The 22,017-nt window shown below is 41.6% G+C and overlaps 1 protein-coding gene across 1 annotated transcript in view; it reads right to left on the bottom strand.

Moving 5' to 3' along the window:
- WDPCP (WD repeat containing planar cell polarity effector) overlaps positions 1 to 22,017 on the bottom strand; it is a 162,979-nt gene that overhangs the window by 50,855 nt on the left and 90,107 nt on the right. The window contains exons 13-14 of the mRNA XM_074150725.1: positions 20,661 to 20,784; positions 1,630 to 1,693 (exon numbers count right to left, since the gene is read on the bottom strand). Of these exons, the coding sequence (XP_074006826.1) occupies positions 1,630 to 1,693; positions 20,661 to 20,784 (188 nt within the window). The remainder of the gene's footprint in view (positions 1 to 1,629; positions 1,694 to 20,660; positions 20,785 to 22,017) is intronic.

The raw sequence follows: 22,017 nt of genomic DNA, 5'->3' as shown, positions 1-22,017 counted from the left end.
CTAATTTCTCTGTGAGCATTGAAACTCCTCTTGAGGTTGGAGAACCTTTTTGTTGAGAGGAGGACACGTTACCACTTGTGAAGCCAGGTACTGACGGTCCCTCCCTCTTGTTAGCAGCTATGCACCCATCTCCTGACCCAACACTGATGTTCCCCACCCTGGGACAGAGGTGGTCTGTCAGTCCTGCTGTCGGCGGAGGGAAGGAAAGAGAAAGATCATGTAGGAAATGCTCTCAGCCATGCGAGAGAGGGCCCTGGAGACGGCAGGCCAAATGCTGGGACACTTGTTCTGTGAGAATGGCTGAAATGACTCAGGGAGAATTTATTATCTGTGTGGTGGGAGAGCCCCAAACAAAAAGGTGTAACCCACCGCTGACAGGGTACAGTCGAACTGTAGATATGGCTGCAGTGCTCAGCTTGATCGGGCATAAAATTTGTATTGAAGAAGTCACATTAAAAAGAGAAAAGGAAAAAGCTGAGCTAAAAAGAGGAAAAAATCGAGGAGAGTAAACATGAAACGTATAATGAATTTCCTAAAAGTCTGACATTTCCATCACATTCTTTTGATGCATACTTAGAAAAGTTTATCACAGTATTCACATCTTTCTAATTAGATGGAACAAGCCAGATGATTAGAGCCATGAAAAAAACATCAAAAGGTTCACACAACTTTTTATATAATTAGAAGGGAATTTTCATAACCCATAAAAGCAGGATTTAATTGTGTAATTTAACATACAATTTAAATATCAAGATCAAACTAGCAGGGCAAGTGACTTAATGGGATAAATGATATTAACATCTAGTGTCAAAGCTTAATTTAAACAACAGAATGTCTTCATTATGCAAAAGAGTCAAGCAAACGAATCGTTCAAAGGCCCTTTTTTTTCAACAAGCCCCTCTCCTATTGTTTCTTTGAAAACAATGAAATCAGCTGTGGAGCAGCAACATGCTGAGAGACTAGGAAAGCACGATTGGCTTTGTCCATCTGACCTCACTGTGACATTGTGGTGCAAGATCTTATAAAACAAGAGCCTCCTGCAGAGCTCACACAGAGGACCTTTTAAGAGCTGGTTAATTTTACTTTTGTAGCTAATTAAATGGGAGGGGGCAGAGAGTGCATGAAATGTAAAAACCCTTGGGTTGATGCTGCTGAGCTTTGTTGTTTTAAAAGTACCTGTAGAAGCGTTCATAATTTGTCACTTTTCACAAAACCCTATGAGACAAACTAAGAGCATTCAGGATCCCCGGGATATGGCCAGCTCTTGTGTCCAGGACTCAGCAGTTGCACTTCTTAAAGGAAAGGATTAGAAACGTTTAAGCTTATTAGAGTGAAAGATGACATTCACCCACATCAGGACAGATGAAGAAGGGGAAAGTTCAAAAACATATACATTATTTCCTAGAAAATAAAGAATAGCCCTTAGGCCATGCTAGGGAAAATGTCAATGACTCTTAAAGATACTCAATTCCTATTGACAAGTTTCATGATGGCAAAGGGCAAACCAGGTAGAATAGTTCTGTCTTCAGCATGTGTCTAAGGCTGCAAATGACATGGATCCATTTTCATGTTGACAAAAGCTGACAACTGACATCCTGACAACAGCCTCTTTCTCCAGAAATGACTCACCATAAACAGGTCCCGAGCACCTATGTCAACAGCTAGCAGAAATGCTTTTTCGAATCTCTGATACCTGCAAGAAAAGGGAAACACGTCACTCACTGAGGACAATTCAAGACCTGCGTCAAATTTCATTAACGGGCAGATGAAGTCCTTCTCTCCAAAAGCGATGCCAAAGCTTTACTGGGGACACTTGATACGCTCATACTCAGATTGCAATACTTTGAGGTAAGACAGTGGCTACCTGTAACCGTCTTCATCGTTTGAAACCTTCAGCAAGAGTTATGTTCAGTGTTGAGTTCCATCAGAACCAGCTGAATCTGAAGGGAGCTGAAGGTACTGCAGACACAGCACTGATAAATGCTAGCCCCAGTAATGTTGGTTGGAACCTCAAAATCATCTACTGAAAAGCCTAATTCCCAATCTCACAAGACTTCAGAGGTCCTTGTAGAAGTTCGGATTTTTTGTCCTCACAGGCCCCTCAATACAGCTCTCTAAAGATGATAATCCAGTCAAGCCATGCTAAACAGTCATGAATCCCCAAGGACTGGAAAAGGTAGGGGGTGACACTGCTTTGCCTTCTAACTCCCTCAGCCCAGTATTAGCAGAGACTCATGAGAGTTTTCTGAAGATCCTATGGTGAAGATTGCGTCAATGAGGCAAAACAGGGAGAAAAAGAGTAAAATCCACAAGCAAAAATTACTTCTAGATGTGCTCGAGAAGGTACCACCTGAGTATCACCTGGAGGTGCAGCAAAGCAGGAAGAGAGCAGCGAGGATGTGGACCTTCACCTTTACCATTAACCCGTGTGTGCCGTATCATGGCATACTGAGGCCATTACTGTGATGGGTTGAGGGCCTGATGAGCAACAGCTTCTTCCTTCCGTAATGACACCGACTGCCACCTTCCTTCCATCCAGAGACCATCCACCATCTCCTGGTGCATTACAGCAAATGCCTACATGGGATGGAGATGCTGTGGAAGGCTGTACATATCCTCTTGTTTGCAAACCTTGGGAATCCCATAGAAGTGGGAGGGAACAAGCCACCCATCAGAAGCTTTCTGAGAATATACACACAACATCGCACTGGTGAACGCTGATCACAACAGGAAATTCTGCACTGGGCTAATGCCTGTCTTGCACTAGATGTAGCCACCATTCTATTTGTACACATTTTCTTCAACTGCACATTTTAAACTGTTGAAAAATACCAACAAAAATAGAATTGGTGACTATTTTTAGATATGCAAAGCAACAAAATTCCCCCATTTTATTTCAGTTGTGAAGTAAAACGGCTTCATTCTGATTCCATACAGAAGGATTTCTGTATTTTTCCCATTACTGGTAAAGTTTTCTCTTTTTCACCTGTTAACAATTTCAACAATAGATCAGTTGTAGATGCTCGAAGTTTGGGAAGGAGATACCTTCTTTGCCCGAGTGGGGAAAAAGCAGCATTGTGATTTCTCGGTGTTAGAAAGGCGTTGCTTGTGCTTGCTCAATGGATGTTGTCTGGTAGCATCATATGGATACCAGTATTTATACAGTTCTTTACCTTGAGGGTATCTTAGGAAAGAGTGGGCAACGCTGGTGCTATTCCTCAGGCCAGTGTGAGCACAGGGGAAACGTGGGGATTCTTCCCCTTGGTGGGAACCACAGAATCATAGAACGGTTTGCATTGGAAGGGACTTCAAAGACCATCCAGTTCCACCTCCCTACCCTGGCCAGGGACATCTCCCACCAGACCAGGTTGCCAAAGCCCCATCCAACCTGGCCTTGAACCCCTCCAGGGATGGGGCAGCCACAGCTTCTCTGGGCAACCTGGGCCAGGCTCTCACCACCCTCACAGCAAAGAAGTTCTTCCCAATATCTCATCTAAATCTCCCCTCTTTCGGTTTGAAGACATTACCCCTCAACCCATCACTACACGCCCTTGTAAAAAGTCCCTCTCCAGCTTTCTTGTAGACCCCTATGTGGGCCATGATGTACCATACTGGGATTTCTCTTTCTGGCCAAAGCCGAAGTGGTGGTTTTCTGCCTCCCTCTTGCTACAGCCTTATTGCTCCCTTTCCTCTTCTGCTGCCCAGGTGGAATGATTCAGCAGATGGCAAGATAGAGCCGTCGAGGACTTTTCCTCATGGAACACCATTCGTGACAAGAAGGCATAATATGTTAGCTTAAGTAGAAAAGGAAACGCTCTCTCCAGGTGAGGTTCCTGAGAGTTGGAGTGGGGAATCCTCTCCTCCCTAAAGCTGATCTCCCTGCTGTGTCTTCCAAGCGCTAATTTGCAGCCCTCCTCACCCAACTTGTTTAAGGGAGGGGAAGAGATGAGTTAAGGTTAACCTCTTGATCACCGGGGAACAGGCAGCGCACCACCGGTTTATCACGCACATCTGGGTATCTGAAGCTTTTCAACAAGAAGGATTGTCCATTAAAATACATTGTGATGTAATGCTGCTTCTGAAGCTGTGCTTTAATTAAGACAAATAAGTACATGTTAAAATATGTGTATCTCGAATAGCTATCATGTATATCTTTTTCCGGCACATTTTTCTTTTCAATTATGGATTAAATATACATTCTTAGTACTTAGAGGGGAAATTGGAAACCAAACAGAAACCGGCTATACGACTAGCTAAAAAGACTGTCTGCATCATTATTTTGTTTTTCCAAAGTTATAACTATACAGACTATTTGAATGCCATTTGCTTCAGCCAAGGCAAAAATGTAAAGTAACTTCTTCATTTGATTGACCCGCGGAATGGAATCATGGCCTTAAAGCTGTCAGTTCTTTGCTGTTTCACAAAGATTTCCATTTTTTTTTCCTTTAATCAACATACATACTTCAGTCTCATTATGGCCCCTATTCATAAAACTGTGAAGTTAGCTCATTATTTTCAGATCTGTGCTGAGGAAAAAAAGGGGGTGTGTGGAAGACTATCCAAGAAATGCCCTTCACAAACCAAGAGAGCTGGAAATAACAATCACAGATACTTGATAAAATATTACAAAAGGAACTGCTTTAAAATCAGGTGGAGGTTTCAAACAAAAGTGACAAGTTTGCATTACTTAGGCAAACGGTATTAAATCAGTCAAGAATGTCCAGGTTTTTTTAAACTAGCTTTACTAGAAGATACTTGTTATTTTGAGTCTCTTTGGCATGGAAGTTGTGCTAGTTTTATTCTAGAGGAACAATTAGAGAGAGTCCCATATGGCGTGACAGAGACCTCCAGTTAATAATGCCTGGTTAATAAGCATGTTTTGTCATGGGGAGACCTCTTGCTATTGCCAGCACATTTCACTTAGAGTTTATCAGCTCCTCAAACAAACAAACAAAAAACCCCAAGAAAAACACCCTCCCCTTTTGTTCTTGTGCTACAAGTAGAAGGTACAATATTTGCTTTCTAAAATGGCATCTCCAGGGCACTGGTCCTGAAGTAAGCGTCTTCCCACCCCTCCTTCACCTTCTTACTTATTGCTCACTTCACAATAACTCCGGCAATCAAGGCTTATATGTCTCTTGAAAAAGAGAGATAAGGAAATCTGCCTGTAAACCATGAAGTTCAGCCACTTGTTTGGTCAAAGTGACAGCCAACAGAAATATGACCTTCAAGATTAAAACTCCCAAAATGCGATTAGCTATATAGGACAGATAGGTAAACGCTTCCCTGCAAGCTCTTTAGCACGTACGATATGAAGTTCAAATTCTCATATAATAAAATAATACTGTTATTATATGCACTCAGGCAGCCTTTCTACATATCCTGAGAAATTTAAAAAGACAGCTGTTAGTAGGGAGAAGGAAATGAATGTAAGCAGTACGATATGGGGCGTGTGGGGCAAAAATGGTCCGGGCAGAGAAGAATCCAGACCTGCCTTCCACAGTGGAGGGGTAGACCTACTGCCCGTTTCTGTTTTAAGAATGTGCCTTAACTGAAAAGATACCAGGAAAGTATTTCATTTTCAAATAAAACAGATAAGAAATTAGAAAAATATGTATTTTTATCCATTAACTACAGAGACGCTATCGTTGGCTTTCACCAGCGTAAATAAAAAGATAATTAAATGCCCAGGGTTTCCTCCTGCTGGATGTTCAGAAATAAGGTGATTTTAAATACTGTAAACCAAAATCACGTGCACGGATCAGGTCCTGGGGAGAAAGGAAAAGAAGTCGTTTCAATTTTTATGAGAGGTTCTACAAATATATCAAAGGGCAGAATTTTGCCGTCTGTATTCCACAACACCCAAATTGACTTTGGTCACGTAAAGATAGGGATATATTTTTAGGCTGAAGATGGTCAACTTAAAAATATTTGTAATATTTATCCATAGCATTAAAACATCTCATAAAAAGCCCAGGAACCAGAAAAAAAAAAAAAATCCTGTGGAGGGAGGAGGAAGGGAAGAGAGAGCTCATGCAAGCAAGAGAAAAATATAGTGCAGAAAAGATGGAACCATTTCTTTAGGGACTAGTTACAACCAACAAGCCTTCTTAGACATGCCCATCGACCATGTAAGCATATTCCTTGTGCTGGGCTGATAAAGGAGGGCTGCAGCAGTTTTTTTCCTTGTCTTCAATAAGGGTACACAACATTTAGAAAATAATCTGCAGGGGAAGAGCCGTGGCACAAATAATATTTATAAGGCAATCCTTTTTAATGGAAGGAATTTCAGAGTCCTCCTCATCTCACAGTCCAATCAAGGGTGATATGCATTCAAAAAGTGAATATTAAATATGCACTGAGCAAACAGAACAGGAAAAAATGAATATTGAAATAATTTACATGTAATCAAACTACACTGAAATTAAGTTTTAATTGTTCAGTATTCTGTGATGCATATGCAGATTTTAAAGTATTCAGAATATCAATCAAGTGTTTACTTACATCAAGCAATTGTATTTAAGCATACAAAACAGATGATGAAAATATGTTCAATCAGCTACAGATCCCAACATTTACTGCAGGGTTTACATGATCACTTTAAATTCAGTTATTTCATTTAATATTTCAATTTAATAGCTCATTCTTTCATTCAATTTCTAGGCATCTTGCCCATTTCTTAAACACAATAATAATTATTATTCATAAAAGGAGCTATTTCCCATAAGTTCTCATATCAGCAATTTTTGGAACAAAAATGGTTTTCATGCTTTTTTTTTTTCCCCTCAAAAGTGTTGTTATTATCTGAAATATTTTCCTTTTAAATTAGACAATATTAAAATAAAGAATGACATCTGTAAAATGACTCTGCACCCCGTTTCAATGGAATTCTGAGCCAGAATAATTAGAGATTATCAGGTTAAAGAATGGGAAGTGTGGCTAGGTTGCTAAGTGGTTGATTTAAATGGAGACAGATTGGTTTTCAACCAACTGTTGAACTCAACACCACTGATTTAGACATGGAGCTGTATTTCAGAATACAGCTTCAGAGCCCATTTAAAAAAAAAAAAAACAAAAACAACTTGGTCCAGGGCTTAATATCTTATCTATCTCCCATGTGAAAATATTGATGTTTAATGAAGTCAAGTATAGATGGCATAACTTCAGCAGCCCATCCTTAAAATGACAGCCCTGATATTCTATTGACCTTCAAGGAAATATTTCAAAGTAAAATTTCAGTAAATTCTGAAGACTTGGATTGCTACGTAGCCTTTCATATATAAAATATAGTATTAGTCAAAGACTTGCATTTTATAGCAAATGCTAAAATACTGGCACTTTACTTGGAGTTCCTGGGGAGGAATATATCCATCAAGATCTTATATTCCATTAAAAAAAATCAAAACACTTTAACCAAAAGTCAACCAGAGCCTGATATATTTTACCTTAATGAGTTCAGTAGGACACCTTATTTTAAGTAAGATAGTTGCAGAGAAAATCAGACCACTGAATGCAGCCCAAGACAAGGAACCTATCTCGCCCTCTCTCCCCAAACTGTACGTTTGTGTTTCAGAATCTCAACATTTATGGGACTCAATCTCAAAATTTTTGAAGTTACTTCATAATCTCTTATTATTTGTTTGGATAATGAGCTGTCCGGAAAATAGACTATCCCCGACGCTACCAATCTCCTTTGGCAAAAATCAATTAATTGTTGGGTATTAGTTTAGTTCAATTAGACTAGATTGATACCCATACACGGGCAGAGGCATACCAAAAGTTTCATGTATCGCAATCAGAAATTTAAACCATTTTAAATTTTTGAAAGAAACTATTATGTGAGCTGTAAAAAGTAGTGTTAATGAGTTTCCTGTGCTTCCTCCGACACAGGTCTCAGTGCAGTAACTCCACCTGCCAAAACGTGCTCCAGACAGGATGCTCCCCTTCTCCTGGCAGGGGATACTCTGCTCCCTCCCAACAACCACTGGAGCAAGAGGCATTGTAGACTGCATTGGGTGTTGAGCAGTGCGTGTCCCAATTGGTGGAATGTAGATCTGCTGAACTTCCACCGTAGCTTTTGGGGATGGAGATAACCCCCTGCATCCTATTTAACCCTAACTGGTTGCTGATTTTCACAAAACTGGTCAGCGTTGGGTTATTTCTGAGACTTCTACCCTCTGTAAAGATGGCTGAGATTCATAAATGATGGTTTTCTAAGTTAGTAGGGAACTGATGGAAGTATTAATGGACACATTGGCAAGTTATGACCTCTGAGATGCCAGTGGTATTATTTTGCCAACCTCACACTACTGGTTTTTCAGATTATGAGCTCTTTTGAACTGGACACACAAACCTCTAAGAAACGGGGTCAACAACCTTTTTGCCTTCTAAGATACTCTATCCTGATGAGGAGAAAGTGCTGCAGAGCACACCAAGGGCTAATGGAGAAACCGCCACCACGTCTATATGTATGTGAGTCAAGGGGATAATCTTCTAAATTGTATTTTACATGCAGAAGCTCTAAAGGTTGTCCAGGTATAATCTATACATCCCTTCAGGCCCAAATTTAGGAAATCATTAATGTATGGGTTTATGACCTATAATTTTCTATGGGCCCTAAATATGAGCATGCTAAGTGGAGTGCTGGATTTGGGGCCTGAGTGACTTGTTTAAAAAGAAATCCCTTCTGGAACCTTCCAAAGGTCATATACAAATAGGTCTTAAGTAAAAGTTAGGGAATAACCATGAGAAAATTCAAAATGGGCACACATACCTCAAGCCACCCAAAAATCTCTGTGACTTGACCTTTACTGTCAAATTACGCATCTCTGAACTAAAGGAAGTCCACCTATAACTTTATAGATCATTGGGCGTAGAACTGAATGCCCTTCACATCAAAGGGTACCCTCTGGTATGAAGCAAGAAAACAAACAAACAAACCAAATTAAAAAAATAGGAGGAAAGAGAAAGCTAATAAGGGGAGCCAGACAGTGTGACTCCCTGGGCAGAAAAAGCCCTTGAGGGCTGTAACTGGCTGAGAATCTTGAAGACTTTCCCAACCCCAAAAAAAGAAATATAATATCTTACCATGTGATTCCTATCTTTTAGGATGGCATTCTGCTCTAGGAAACCTAAATGTATTCTTGTGTGAAATAGTTCAGATGCCTCTATGGTAAACACGCGTGCTGCTTCTCAGAACAGACTTCCTATGTTCAAGGAAAAGCTGTCCAGGTATTTTTTGAGTCAGATTTTCAAGCAAGCCAAATTAATTTTTGAATGAAGTAGTTTAGTAAGAAGGCATCACGTAAACATTTAAAATGCATTTTTAGTAAGAAATAGTCTAGACATATGAAATATTCTAGAAAAAGTAGTAGTTTTGGCTGTACAAATAAGCTACACCGTTTATTTGTTGACCTTCACTCAATTAACTATAAAATAGCACTAGTTTAAAACAACAGAGCCGTCTTACATCTAAACCAAAGAAACATTAGTTAACAGATCCAGATTTTATGGACATTTATGTCACATATTTTCCACGTGATGTTGGTCAATCGGGGTGAGCCACCGAAGAGGAGGACTTGTTGGGAGCAATAGCAAACATTTTCCTACTGTGTAGCATAATTCTTTCATGCCCGCCAAGTGCTCTGACTTTTTCAACAGTAGGTGCTATAAAAGTCTGGGGAACAGCAATTTATTACTATTATAAATTATTATTATAATATAAATTGAAACTAAGATGGTTTATTTCTTTTTAAACTAGATTCAGTCTTTTATCTTCTAGTAATGTGTACTGCCTTTGAATTTCCCGCACTCTGTATTTCCTTTTTCATACTCATTTTCCTTCACGAGAATATGTTTTGTTGCCATAGCGATATTTCCCTACCTTGCAATTTTATCCTAGTGGTTTTCCTTCAGGTTCCTCTAAGCTGCAACTAACACCCACCCAGCCAACACAGCCTCCCCCCGCCCCCTAACTGCTCCGTTCCCCCAACCCCTTACTATTAGTAACTTCTCAACAGTCTATCTTTATCTTTAAATACAGACGCACTCCAATATACTCTTCCAAAGTACTTTGGGCTAAAAAACAGATGTTAATTAAAAATGCTGATAAGAGTCAGTGACACCTGTTGTTTCACATTTATTTTACTCAACCCTGTCTGTTAAATCCTCGCCTTTATTGCACTAATTCGCTTCTGCTTTTCTTCTTTTCCAGCTTTATCCCTCTCACTCTGGTGATCATGTAAACTTAACGTATGTCTTGAAAGGTGGATTTTATTAAGCAAACATATCAGCATGTCTACACGCTAAAGACAGCTCTATAACAGAGGCCCAGTATCATCGCTATGGTTAAGGATGAGTTGCTGCCTCTAGAATAAATCCCTATTGTATGCGTGTGACATGTCTGCATTTCCAAACCGCAGCAGATGGAAATTTGGAGTTGTTCCTCCTTGACTTTCCATGAGGTACGGGGCCAATCCTCCCTCATGCCTGACATTGGATAACATGCGTTTTTTTTAGTGCTAAGACTTCTCGGAGAAAATATGTAAACTCAATATTTTCTAAAGCTGACTGCCTAAAGGTAAATATCTAATTATAAAGTCATGGTGGAGGGCCAAATTTTGAATCATTCATTGAGTTACAGGTCCATTGCAGTCTATTTACTTTTCTATCTAGGTTTGTCAATAGCCAATATTATTTCTTTGCAACAAAATAGTGCAGTGTTAATGCTCATAAAATTCCCACACGTTAAGAACTCCATTACAGCAAACACAGCCACAGGAGAGCCAGACAAGAAATTCTCTAGAACTCTGATCAGATGAATTTTAGAGGGAGCAAATGGAAAATTAATGAGTGTTTTATGCTTTTTCTGCACAGCATCACGTACAAGAACACAAAATGTAAGAACGGCCATTTGCTCAGACCGAAGGTAGATCTAACCCAACACCTGGCCAACAGCTGGGCGCCTAGGAAAAGAACACCAGGACAGGGCAAGCATATGGTGATACTTCCTTAAGGAGTCTCCTAGTCTCCAACAATTTGTTTGGTATTCCTCAGTGAACTTCTCTTCCCTGAGCCTTGCCTTTCAACTCATATACAATTTTATCATCCCCAACATCCTGCGGTAAGGAGCTTCGTATTTTAATTACATGTTATGTGGAGAATCACTATATTTTGAAACTGCCACGTCTTTGCTTCACTTGATGACCCCTGGTTTTTTGTGTTAGAAGCAGCAGTGAGCAGCCATTTACCGTGCTCTTTCTCCCTAACGCTCACAATTTAATAGAGCTCTATCTCAGTTGCCTCCTCCATAGGCTGAGGAGTTCTAGACTGTTTAGTCATTCCTTTCGCTAAAGCCGTTTCATGCCTTTAATCATCCTGGCTGCCCTTCCTGAAGCTTTTTGAGTTCTACTATATCCTTTTACAGATTATGGGACTCCAAAACTATACACAAAATCCAGGCGAGCTGAAGTTCACTATTTAGTTGTCTGTTCCTTTTCTAAGAATTCCTGGCATCTGATTTGCTTTTTGTACTTGTGCTGAGCACTGGGCTGACTTAGAGCCGTGGAGTTATGACTGAAATCTTCCAGAATGATGGTGAGTTCAGGCTCCATCACTTTATACATGAAGTTAGGAGTCACCCCCCACCATATGCTTCACTTTAAATGTATTTACATTAAATCTTCAATTTTGCCACTATGTCACTGAGCCCTGTGAAGCCCTTTCACTGTTTTTCACAGCCGGCCCTACCTTTACTAGTCTTAAAAATTTAGTATCATTAGCAAATGCCGACACCTCGTTATTTGCTCCTTTGCCGGGCTACTTATAAGTATAGATCTGCTATACTTATAGTTTCCATTGGTGACGTCCATTGACAACTGACCATTAACTCTGTTTCTTACCTATTAATGAATTACTTATTTAGGAAAGGGGAGTCTCCCTCTTATCTTGCGGCAGCTTAGTTTCTTTAAGACATTTTGGTGGGAGGCCTTCCAAAAAGGTCTTCAGCAGTCAAACTTTCACCTGGATATCCATTACTGACATGAGGATTGCTGACATCAAAGAATTTGGAGTTTTGAGACATGACTTGCCTTTACAGAAATCTTGCCGACTTTCATGCAACACAACGGATTTGGCTGTATGTTCACTATTTGTTTTAATATAGTTTCTACTAATTTCACCGGTATGGAGGTTGGACTTACAGGGCTAAAGTTTTTCAAGGTATCTCCAGACTGTGTTTTGAAAACTGACATCATATTTCCCATATTCCTCACCTCAGGCGCTAAGGTCATTCTAAATTAGAGGTTATCCACCACAATGTGTATTTCAGTTATTTTATCACTGACTACCCTTAGAATTTCTGGGTGAATTTTACCTAGTGCTGGTCATATATTACTGTTTATCTACCTACAGTATAACTTCTTTTACCGATACCTCAACACTTTCCAGTGTAAACTAAGACATATCCCTGTACTCTCCCGTCCTGGCCAACTGGTCAAAAGGGGATTTTTAAAGAGATCTGCATGCCTATCTGATTTTTGTGTCTTCCTGCAAACCTTCCTTCATATATTTTTGCTAGCCTTTGTTGCTCTCTCCTTCTATTACAGAAACTGTATCTGACCATCTAAGATCTTTCTGTTAACTGGCAAGTAATAATGTGATACAGGAGCTAGGCATTTACAGTGCAAATCACTCAATTTATCTTCAAACAGCTCACTTTTACATGGCTAATTTAAGCTAATCAGGTAGGCTCCCTTTATAGTTAATTGATAGGGACAGGCACTGATTCTTCACGCTTATCTTAGACATCTCCCTTCGACGGGATTGCTCAACCTTTGGGTGCCCATGTCATTACGCTAACTACAGAGGAAGCCCAGATGAGCATGTAGGACATCTAAATTCTACATTAGGAAGTCGGGGGAGGTGAGGTGTACCCCCAAGACACCACATCCAGTTATTGAACAATTGACTATTGCTGACCTTTGTTCTAAATTCTACTTACAGCGTCCTTTCCTTAGCAGGCTCTTTGGTTCTGAAGAGCCATAAAAGGTAGTTGGGCATTTGAGGATGGGAAGCCTAGGGCTGCCTGGCTGTTCAGTTGGCTCTTCCTGGAAGGTACTGGATGGAAGTAGGAGAAAAGTCAGAAAAATAAAGCTCTTTCAGGAGGAAAACAAACAATGTTTTGCACACAACAAATGGATTGCAAATTGCCAAGCCCTGTTCTGTTCCGGTGTGATGAGCTGAGCTCAAGAAAGCACGTTGCCAGATGGCCCATATGCAGAAAAGGGAAGTGTAATGGTGGGGCTCAGACAGGCTCTGAAGATGAATGGAGAAAAAGTATCTCGGTAAAGAGATGAGACCTGAATCAATCTGGAAAGACTGCAAGGGAAAAGAAAAAACAACCTTAAATTCAGGTTCTTGGTCAGGACCTCAAGAAGAGATTTTTTGAGTGTCGCTCCAGAAGAAGATACCATTAGTGACTGGATAGAATTGATGGGGAGGGAGTAACTGGTGACCTACAAAGGAAAGATAAAGCTGACTTAAGGCAGCTGCTCAAGGGTGGAGATGTGTTGTTAAGAACTTATTCTTGAGGTTTTGTTCATGAATATGTTATATTTGCATTGTTTCTGTACGCCCAAAGCCCCTTAGACTTCAGGGGAACTGCATGGCTGGTACAGCAGGAAAAAGCCACCTTATGAGGGCAGATTATCAGTTACACAACACAACAATGGTCTCTATGTAGGCTCAGCTTCTAAAAGTAACAATATCAAAGTCCGATTAACCGGCATGTGGGAATAGCCTTGGCACAAAGAACATCCATCCAGCGGAACCCTTCTGTGCTCCTTTCTCCTAGCGCAGTCCCGTGGGTGGGGACGTAGCAGAGAACTGGAGGACTTGTGGCACTCTGGGGCCACCAAACAGCCATCTGTTGGTGGCTGTGGGAAACGGCTCCTTTTTACAGCAGCTCTGGGACTGGTCTAAGTGTGAGGGAGGGGCCATTTTTCCCACACTCCAAGTGTGTCTCCCATTGGGTTCAGTAGAAAATCTTGCCCAAATCTCTGACAGAAATTTCTTGTGGTTTATCTTCATGGGATTTTTATTCTCGAGCAATTAAGTTGTGTCATTTGTTCCTTCCTCCTCCCCAATATTTTGCTCAATATTTCTTACATTGTAATCACCACTAGAGAATAAAATCCTGGAGCCGTTCCTGTGGCATCAAAGCATCTGACTAAAATTGAAAACTGTTGTGGAGCTGGTTTAAGAAAAAAAAATCATTAGGACCCAAGTAAAGACATTCTAAACTTTTCCTGAGATATTTAACCTCTTTAACTGCAAAAATAATCCAGTTCCATTAAATAGTGCCTTTATTTCTTGTTTCTAAAACAGGTCAAGAAGCATGACCAGGGGAATCTTTTCATGTGCAGTTCCATCACAGGAACTGAAATTCTCATTTATCAGTGCCGTGGTAATATGAAAGCCTTTGGTTTTGATCGTTGTCACAAGATGACAAAAAGTCAGTCTTCAAAGTCCTCTCCAGAAGGTGCTCCTTTAGTCAGAATGCTGCTACTGAACGTACTCCCATAGAGATGAATTCTGCTTATGTGGCCACCATAGCGAACCTGACTGACATCAGTGGTCATTTTATCTGAAGGCATAATTTAAAGCCTCATAGCTTACCTCATGAATATAAAAGACACTCTTAGTCCTGAACCATGTCATCATTAATGTTTATACATATTTTGTGAAACACTATGTACCAATATAATTATAGATTCTACTTTTAGGGTGCTCTTAAAAAGGATCATAAAAAGCTCTTTGCTGACTCTGGCCCTCAGTTCCATGCAGTCGGCAGCAGATGGGATTGGGAACTGTTCCTACGGAGTCGAGGCATTTTTTCACCTTTCATTTAGGGTCCTATTTAGGATGGAATACTGACAGTGAATATCTACTTTGCAGATTGCAGTGTAGTGATACGGGAACCTGCTTACCAAGGGGTAGTAAGAACTGCATAAGTGATGTACCTGCAGGGCAGAAGAGCTTTATTTTAGCTTTTCAAAGGCTGTCTTGGACTTAAGCGACAACTGACCGTGTCAAGGCACCATGTCAGGTAGTATAGCAGTACACTTCAGAACTCTTCAACAGTGAAGTGATTCATAAAAATCAGTTCTGGCTGGAAGCAGGTCTCCCCTGACGCTAACGGCCACCTACTTTCTCATCTCCTTTAGGAGTGTTTGTTTACAAAGGAGCTCCATCAAGTTCCACGTGGAAATTCATACCACTTTAGGAACATTCTGTCCGATGTGCAGATAAATTCTTCTTTGCTTTTAACTAGTAGCACCTTGCATTGAGCGCTGAGAAGAGCACACAACACTTGTGGGAAGATTTGCGAAGGAGTAAAGACAGTAACAGCAAAAACACAGTGCAGGTTTTCATTTTTGGGTTCAGACAAAGGAGGATCTTTCATGGATCCATCCAAAATTCTAGCAGTGCATGTGATCAGAGCTGCACTTTGCTCCTGAAAGAAGCAAATGCGCCGTCATGTTATTTACAACAGAGCTTTGCTTTGTAGGGAAACGTATTCGTACTACGGGAAAAAGACACAATGACATTCTCCTGATGGAATTATCAGATGGAAAGGCCCAAATGGTTTTGAACCTTAGTGTTTTTCCATGCAGAAAAAAAGGGCAAAAAGATCCTTAAACTGCATATTCCTGGACATAGGAAAAAGGAGGAAAGGGCACAGCAGAAACACTGGCTGCATTCTTATTCCTCACTTCCTCAGCTGCGTTTCAGACTTGTCTTTCCAGCCCAGCCTTCACCTCCAGCTCACGCTGCGTAACTTTCTCACCGTCTCCTCTACGAGAGAGGCAGGAAAATCCGAACAGAACTGAGCAGGCGTGCACTGGCGCCTCTCGTGTGTGTGTGTGTGTGTCAAACAAACAAGATAATTTCACGCATTAGAAAATATGACAAGTACCATTTACGAACGCTTGATCGGGGTGAAGCAAAGCCGTGAGTCAGCGATGCTGTAGTTAACGAGTAGACGAGCCATCCCATCCCATTCCGCACTCCGCATCCGCGGGGCTGGATGAGGCTGTTGCAGGGAGGCAGGAGGTTGTGCAGCCACTCCCCCCCACCACCACACAAATACACTCAACAAAAGGGTGCGGGCAAGAAGGTTACAGCTCCCCAAGGCTTCCTAATGAATCCACCCCTGCTCAACATTTTACATAATGATATAAGGCATTATATTATTATAAGCAGTGACATCATGATAAAACACCGGAGCGCCACTCAAGTGGCAAGGAACACCTAAGATAGGTTTCTATACTTGTCATTCAGTTCCTGTATTTTTTAATTATAGATAAGAGTTTAAAGTGAAAATAATTATTCATTCCATAAATACTGTTGTAATGGGTCTGTGGTGTATAATTAAGAGGCCTTTAATTTTAATTTTTTATACGGAACGCCTGCTTTTGGAGGTATCCCCTACTCCACATTCAGGGCCCATACCTGCAAAGCCCTAAGCTTCTCTTTTTACGGCGGCTGAAGATGCTGCACGGTTTGCAAATTTAAGAGCTTAGCTTTCCTAACGAGGGATACAAATAACCCAGCTGCATCAGATCTGTTGCGAGGCATTTTCCTTCCTTCCTTCTAACCGCGACCTATCTCAGTCCTGCCGTTAGCATTCCCCCGGCCCGCCTCAGGCTGCAGCACCGGTTTTTAACCCACACTCGCCATCCAGCCCGGAATGACAGAGCATCTTCTTCCTGAGCTGCCCGATACCTGAAAGAGGGAACCTGCCATCGCAGCGTTCGGCCTTTGCTAGAAACGGATCTCTTTGGCGCTAGAAAAATAGCCTATAAGCTCACTGATAAGGTGAAAATGGATGTCTCCTGTTATTTGCAACTGGATATACAACCTTTCAGCCTACAGTAAAGATTAAAATCATCGGCACATGATTATTACGAGGTGAGGAGAGCCCTTCTGAAAAGGTAACTGTATTTCTCAATTCTAGCAAATGCAGACACTCACATCTTAAAAAGTACAACAATAACTGGCACCTTTTTGGCAGACTCAGCAGGCAGGTCAAAGATTGTCTCGGCATGTAGAATGAATTAATATTTCTCTCCCAAGAGTGGGTCCTTCTAGAAAATGCTTAAGGCAGATTGGTGGGGCATTCAAAGGAAAGCTGGAGAGGGGGATGAAAACTTTTGTTTATATGAACATTTTTCAGATTTAGATCTAGAAACGTGTAAGTGTTTTAAGGTTTTAATCTTGTATGAAAGACTCCACCCTTCCCTGTCCACCCTTCTTCTGTCTGGTCTCCTCTACAGCCCACCACGTACATCCCAAGCTGTCTCCCCCCACCTCGCTCTGTGCTCCTGCTCTGCCACACTTAAGAGTGCACGCCATTTAGGAATTCCACTTTGGTCGCTTTGCTTTTGTCTCCTCATGTTCACAGGAGAGTAACAAACGTCCCCCAGTGCCACATCAAGGTGGCACTGACACTTTTCCCGCGCACCTGCATCCAAGTCTTCTTGCTTGGTCACGCAGGCAGGTCTGCGGCACCACAAGTTCCCTGTGAAGGGATTCACTGATTGTAACTCGCCTACAAGTATTTAGTGCTAAATGAATAAGGGTAAAAAAAGAGAGTAATTCAAATAACAAAGGTTGAGGCAGAGCGCATATAACTGACTTGGGGGTGTTCAGCCTGGAGAAGAGAAGGCTCCGGGGAGACCTTAGAGCCCCTTCCAGTCCCTAAAGGGGCTCCAGAAAAGCTGGGGAGGGACTCTGGATCAGGGAGGGGAGTCACAGGACGAGGGGGAAGGGTTTGACACTGAAAGAGGGGAGATTGAGCTGAGATCTGGGGAAGAACTTCTTTGCTGTGAGGGTGGTGAGAGCCTGGCCCAGGTTGCCCAGAGAAGCTGTGGCTGCCCCATCCCTGGAGGGGTTCAAGGCCAGGTTGGAGGGGGCTTTGATCAACCTGGTCTGGTGGGAAGTGTCCCTGACCAGGGCAGGGTTGTGGGACCGGATGATCTTCAAGGTCCCTTCCCACCTGAACCATTCTGTGATTCTATGACTTAAAATGTAGCCTTCCTGACACCCAGATACAGCTGCTGTCTCTGACAAACAGGTAGTGGGAGGACTACTCCATTTTCAGTGTCCTCACGGGCATCATATGGTGACCTGAAAAGGCAAGAGTGTAATTCTCTCCTCATTTTCCTTCCTGTTGTGAACGTACAATGGTAAAGGCAGGCTGGCAGAAGGGACTTGCCCAGCTGGCTCCTTGCAGGTGGATTTAATAGCAGTGGCTGCAACTTTCGGGTGCCTGAAAGAATTAGTGAGCATTGTGCCTCCCAATGATTCTCCTAGACCTCACATCGTGCCTAGATGGCATTCTCTCACCCAAAACCATGGTTTACCGCTCCTCCAACAGATCTGCAGTACTCTCTGCTTAGCCTACATTCAAATCATTCTAGTCATTAAAGAAAACATCTAAAAGGAAATAAACACCAATTAAGGCGCAGCCACTCTAATACAATAAAGATCAGCTCTGAACATCATTTCCTTGCTTTCTATCAGATAACTCTCCCATTTTTGAACATTTCATTTTGTACTTAGATTATGTCTTCTCAGATAAGCTTTAAGCATTACCATCTGTTCTGCAGCGAGCACATGATCCTATCACTTCGATTCCGTGGGCCACAAATCCCTTTGACAACAGGGAAACAACGAAATAACACAAAAAGCAAAAGTTCCTAAAGCTGCCCAAAACCGTAGATGGTTTGGGGGCTGCTTTAGAGTGGAGGTATATAAAAGGCACGGGGAGACCCTGCTGCTCCGGGCAACATTCCGGAGCAGAATTGTTTGCTGTGGGGGTTGAGTCAGTGTCTCAGCTGTGTTCGGCAGCCCTGGGGGCCAAGGGGCTCGGGCCGTGCCCCTGCATGCCTGCAAGCCCTGAGTCAGAGAGAAATACACCTTTCCCTGCCAGATGTGAGAGCGCCAGGGTTACACACCTCTCGGCAATCTCGGAGGGCATTGCTTTCCACATCTGTCCTCCTCCGCAGGCATCTGGCCCGCAGCCACTACAGCTGGCCGCTGCAGCAAGAGGTCTTCCCTGCTGGCTTCCAGGAGAAAGGCAAAAGCAGAGTTTTCGGCCACCGTTGTGACCACATCTGTTAAGAAAACTCCAGTGAAAGGCTGGTGCATATTACACAGATACTTGGAGCATTTGGAATAATTTCCCCATTGGAATGGACTTGTTTAGCAAAAAGATGATCCTGTTCAGAGCGGCTGAGGGAGCTGGGGGTGTTCAGCCTGGAGAAAAGGAAGCTGAGGGGAGACCTTCTCGCTCTCTACAACTCCCTGAAAGGAGGGTGTAGCCAGGGGAGGTCGGTCTCTTCTCCCAAGGAACTGGAGATGGGACAAGAGGAAATGGCCTCAAGTTGTGCCAGGGGAAGTTTAGGATGGATACTAGGGGAAATTCCTTCACTGAAAGGGTTGTCAAGCATTGGAAGAGGCTGCCCAGGGAAGTGATGGAGACTCCATCCCTGGAGGTATTTAAAAGATGGGCAGACGTGCTGAGGGACATGGGTTAGTGATGGTTTTGTCAGTGTTGGGTTGACGGGTGGACTCGATGATCTGAAAGTTCCCTTCCAACCTCGGCAATTCTATGATTCTATCATTCTATAACACAGAAGACAGTGTACAATATTTCTCTTTGAGATCTGAAAGCAGCACAAATGGTACCACCAAAGTAACTTGCAGTTCCTAGCTTTGTGTATGCCAACATTGTATACAACCTGCAAAAATCACCAAAAAAGGGTGCATTGCAAGTCTTCTCACTATGTCCATCTACACTTCCCCTCCTCAACAAGGTGTTACAAACATCATATCGTTCAGGAAGTAATTTCTCCTTATTTTCCCCCACTGGGTAATTCTCAGAGGGAATGTTTCAGCTGCGTTTGTGGTTGAACACATGAACAGGTTAAACTGCTGTATATTGCTATTTACAACTGATTGAAATTTGGGCTATTAAGTTATCATGAAGGAAAAATATAGCAATAAACCAATGTATGATAAATTCTAGCTGAATTTGGTATTATGACTCTACTAATATCATATAATTTACAGACAAATGCAACATTTCATTTTCTCCTAATTTTAATGGCACTGAAAATTCACTGAAAACTACTGGAATATGAATTTCTGTATGAGAACTCTGAGGACGAGAATAACAAAATGCTCAGATTTCAATGGTACAAAGACAAAAATGTCTCAGACCACGTACCATTCATTTGCATTTGAGCATCTGTTTAAACTCGGTGTTTTCTCCAAGTTTGCAAGCTGTTTCAATAGTTAATCTGTGAGTAGTTGGTGAATATAAACCTCTCAGGAGCATGCTCTCTCTTTTTCCACCAAGCTAAAAGGGAAAGGGTGATTCATTTAAAGTGTATTGATGATAGAAGAGCTCTGAATAGCATTTTATCTGTAATACTGTACTTGAAAGGAACGAAGTGCAAGTTAAACAAACAGTAACAATGAATGCATTTTTTTTCAGGGGTGGTCCTCTTGGAAAACGTTAACCACATTAAAGCAGGTAGTTACTGAAATATGCAGTTAATTTTAAGTTGATAGAAGTTGAAACTGTCATTCACCTGAGCAGGTGGTGGAAGAACCTTCTTGCGTATCTGCTGATTGGGTCCCTGAACTCCAGCACGGTTGCATCCAAGAGAGGTCTTGTTGGAGCATAAAAGGTTCCGAGGCTCGCCTCGAGCTGTGCTGCGGAGTTCAAACACAGCGGCAATGAAACAAGTGGAACCCCTTCAATTACAACAGGTTGCTCATGTCTGCAGTCAGTCAAATTTCTCCCACACCGACGAAACGCTGGTGGTGGTGGAGGACAGATGAAATTAAACTATGACAGGTTGTACAAACACAAAGGTGCATAGAGACTTTCTCTTTGAGGCAGGGTTGACAATGACTTCGAGCAACAAAAGTTGTCAAAAGGATGAAGAAGTCTATAATGCATCAAGTTCTCACCAGCAGCGTACAATTAAAAGTGACTCATAAGAGTAACACGGTTTGAACGAGTTTGTCCAGTAGAGATCAACTCTCAATTAGCTCAAACTGTCCTCGTCCTCTTGGGCAAACAACAAGGAAGTTCAGTCTTTCAGGGACAACTGTGTTAGGTCAGCGGGTGACGGAACCCTTCTTGTGATGGCCTTGAGGTCTAAGGAACATCCTTCAGCCTCCAGTTCTTTAAAAATTTTAAATAAAAGGGTCTAGAAAACCTAAGGGTTTGACTCTCCTGCAGCATGTAGCAGTGGGAAATAGGATAACCTCCCTTGTAAGCAATAAAATAAGGCCCTTTTGCTACAGAAGCTGTTTTCACTTTGAATACTTTCTGACTGCTATACTCCGCAGCTGGAGCTCTTAGGCATTTTTCTCCATGTTTTTAGTGCACAATTATAAAAAATAAAAGAAAATATACAGTATACCTTTGTGTCCCATATGCTTAGCTGAAAGGAAATTTAATTATCAAGAATATTTATGTTATGTGACTTCTGCTTGAGAGTTAACACCTAGTACAAGTCGTAATAGGCAGCACAGGGAGAATTTGCTATATATTTGCTATACAGGTTCTCCATTCGGAGTGAATGTGCAAACTGCTATTGCTAATCAGAATTTTGTGGGGGCTTTAAAAGCAAAATGTAAGCTGTTGTCTCATTAGGCAGACAATATCTCATCGATTTGCTGTTATTAATGTTTGTTAAAATTAGCCATTTCTGTCTTTAGCGATAATGGCTCTTTATTTTCCAAGCATATTTACGTTTTGTTTTATTTGGCTTGATGACACTAAATGTGCTAATAGTACTGTGTCAGTAACACAGGCAAACTGCTAGTAAATTAGGGTTTGCGTTATCTTAAATCTAGACAGTAAGATAAGTTGAACTTTAAAGGTATTTTCTTTCAAGGTAGCAGTCAATTTAGATTAAAATTGAATACAGCGGT

This window comes from Numenius arquata, chromosome 7 (genome assembly GCF_964106895.1).
Source record: "Numenius arquata chromosome 7, bNumArq3.hap1.1, whole genome shotgun sequence".
NCBI lineage: Eukaryota > Metazoa > Chordata > Aves > Charadriiformes > Scolopacidae > Numenius > Numenius arquata.
The sequence above is the reverse complement of the archived record's forward strand: the minus strand, read 5'-3'. Positions and strand labels throughout refer to the sequence as shown.